This window comes from Sprattus sprattus (genome assembly GCF_963457725.1).
Source record: "Sprattus sprattus genome assembly, chromosome: 6".
In the NCBI taxonomy this organism is placed as follows: Eukaryota; Metazoa; Chordata; class Actinopteri; order Clupeiformes; family Clupeidae; genus Sprattus; species Sprattus sprattus.
Window position 1 is genome coordinate 8,520,164 of NC_137925.1, and position 2,500 is coordinate 8,522,663.

Here is a 2,500-nt window from a genome sequence, read left to right on the forward strand (position 1 = left end):
ATCTGTCTGTCTGTCTCTTCTCTCTCTCTAGCTCTCCATCTGTCTGTCTCTTCTCTCCCTCTTCATCTGTCTGTCTCTTCTTTCTCTCTCCCTCTCCATCTGTCTATCTCTTCTCTCTCCCTCTCCATCTGTCTGTCTCTTCTCTCTCCCTCTCCATCTGTCTGTCTCTTCTTTCTCTCTCCCTCTCCATCTGTCTATCTCTTCTCTCTCCCTCTCCATCTGTCTGTCTCTTCTCTCTCCCTCTCCATCTGTCTGTCTCTTCTCTCTCCCTCTCCATTTGTCTGTCTCTTCTCTCTCCCTCCCTCTCCATCTGTCGATCTCTTCTCTCTCCCTCTCCATCTATCTGTCTCTTCTCTCTCCCTCTCCATCTGTCGATCTCTTCTCTCTCCCTCTTCATCTGTCTGTCTCTTCTCTCTCTCTCCCTCTCCATCTGTCTGTCTCTTCTCTCTCCCTCTCCATCTGTCTGTCTCTTCTCTCTCTCTCCCTCTTCATCTGTCTCTTCTCTCTCTCTCCCTCTCCATCTGTCTGTCTCTTCTCTCTCTCTCCCTCTCCATCTGTCGATCTCTTCTCTCTCTCTCCATCTGTCTGTCTCTTCTCTCTCTCTCCCTCTCCATCTGTCGATCTCTTCTCTCTCCCTCTCCATCTGTCTGTCTCTTCTCTCTCCCTCTTCATCTGTCTGTCTCTTCTCTCTCCCTCTTCATCTGTCTGTCTCTTCTCTCTCCCTCTCCATCTGTCTGTCTCTTCTCTCTCTCTCCCTCTTCATCTGTCTCTTCTCTCTCTCTCCCTCTCCATCTGTCTGTCTCTTCTCTCTCTCTCCCTCTCCATCTGTCGATCTCTTCTCTCTCCCTCTTCATCTGTCTGTCTCTTCTCTCTCTCTCCCTCTCCATCTGTCTGTCTCTTCTCTCTCCCTCTCCATCTGTCGGTCTCTTTCCCCCCAGTCAGGTGTCTCTCTGGCCTGTGTGAGTGGGGGAAAGGACTCTGTTCTATTGATTGTGCTGGCCTAACAGCGCCCTTCCACTTAGTGTTCTATAATCAATAGCTGAACCTCCTCTCAGCAGCTGGCCATGGAACAGATCCGGCCCTGATCTGGCCCTGTTCTGGCCCTGATCTGGCCCTGGTCTGGTCCTGGTCTGGCATTGGTCTGGCCTTGGTGTGGCCTTGATTCGGCACTGGTCGGCCTGGTCTTGTTCTCTAGCAGATTTGATCCTGACGAGAGTCAGCATCTCTTTGGGTGCTCTCTCCCTGTGGTGGTGGGGGGGTTGCACTCCCCCCCCCCCACCTCTCTCTGTGATGTCATTCCCCCCCCCCCCCCCGTCGTGTCTCTTCTCCCCAGCGTTCCGAGCCCTGCTCCAGATCCGCGCGATGAGGAAGAAGCTCAGTCCGCTCTCCCCGGCCGGATACAACTCCGTCATCACCTCCCAGACCTCCGACTCCGAGGAGCATTCCGTAAGCCCACACACACACACACACACACACACAACCATCCCCCTAGGGTAGGACCGGCCACACTTCATATAATTTTTTTACAACAACTGCTTACAAAAAATGCAAGTCCAGAAGCCTACACTCACACAGACTATAAACCCTCACCCATACACTCACACTCACTCGGTAAGGTGACATTGCTGACTGACATGGCGTTTCTCAGGTGATGCGTTAATCTGAGTGGATTGGCTGTCTGTCCAGACTGCAGATGGCACCTGACTGCCTCACAAAACACAAACTACTGAATAACAAACAAAACAACAAACAGACTAATAAACAAATGAACACACAACAAACAGAGAGCACATTAAGATCAAATTAAGCAAATGAAGATCTATTAATGCTCTCCTCTGTTATATTGCAGTGATCATATTACAGTGATCAGATGAGTATTCAGAAAGTTTGACCCTTTCGGATGATTATCTGTCTTTATCTCTCTGTCCTTTCTTTTTCTCTCTGTCTCTCTCTCTCTCTCCTTTCTTTTTTCTCTGTCTCTCTCTTCTTTCCTTTTCTCTCTGTCTCTCTCTCTCTCCTTTCCTTTTCTCTCTGTCTCTCTCTCTTCTTTCTTTTTCTCTCTGTCTTTCTCTCTCTCCTTTCTTTCTCTCTCTGTCTCTCTCTCCTTTCTTTTTCTCTCTGTCTCAATCTCTCCTTTCTTTTTCTCGCTGTCTCTCTCTCTCTCTCCTTTCTTGTTCTCTTTCACTCTCTCTGTTCCACCCCCATCCCCACCCCAGACGTCCGAGCACATCCCCCCAGGTTATGAGACTGTCTCTCTGCTGGAGGCTCTGAACGGGCCCCTCAACCCGTCCCGGTCGCCGGCCCCCCAGCAGGGCACGACTGCGGGGCACGTTTCGGGGGCGCTGCCTTCTTATGGCAGCGAGAGCCGGCAGGCCCTGCCCGCTCAGGCCTGCCCCCCACAGGACCTCTCTGGTAACGCCAGCCAGGTCCTCAAGCTGAAGAAGAGCAGCTCAAAGTGAGACACGCACCCACACACACACACACACACACTATGCACACA

The 2,500-nt window shown here is 51.3% G+C and overlaps 1 protein-coding gene across 1 annotated transcript in view; it reads left to right on the forward strand.

Moving 5' to 3' along the window:
- The window catches only part of rnf157 (ring finger protein 157), a gene marked incomplete at both ends in the record, with an annotated part of 29,243 nt that overhangs the window by 18,277 nt on the left and 8,466 nt on the right, over positions 1 to 2,500 (forward strand). The window contains 2 exons of the mRNA XM_080840790.1: positions 1,334 to 1,446; positions 2,217 to 2,455. Coding sequence (XP_080696916.1) covers positions 1,334 to 1,446; positions 2,217 to 2,455 — 352 coding nt within the window. The remainder of the gene's footprint in view (positions 1 to 1,333; positions 1,447 to 2,216; positions 2,456 to 2,500) is intronic.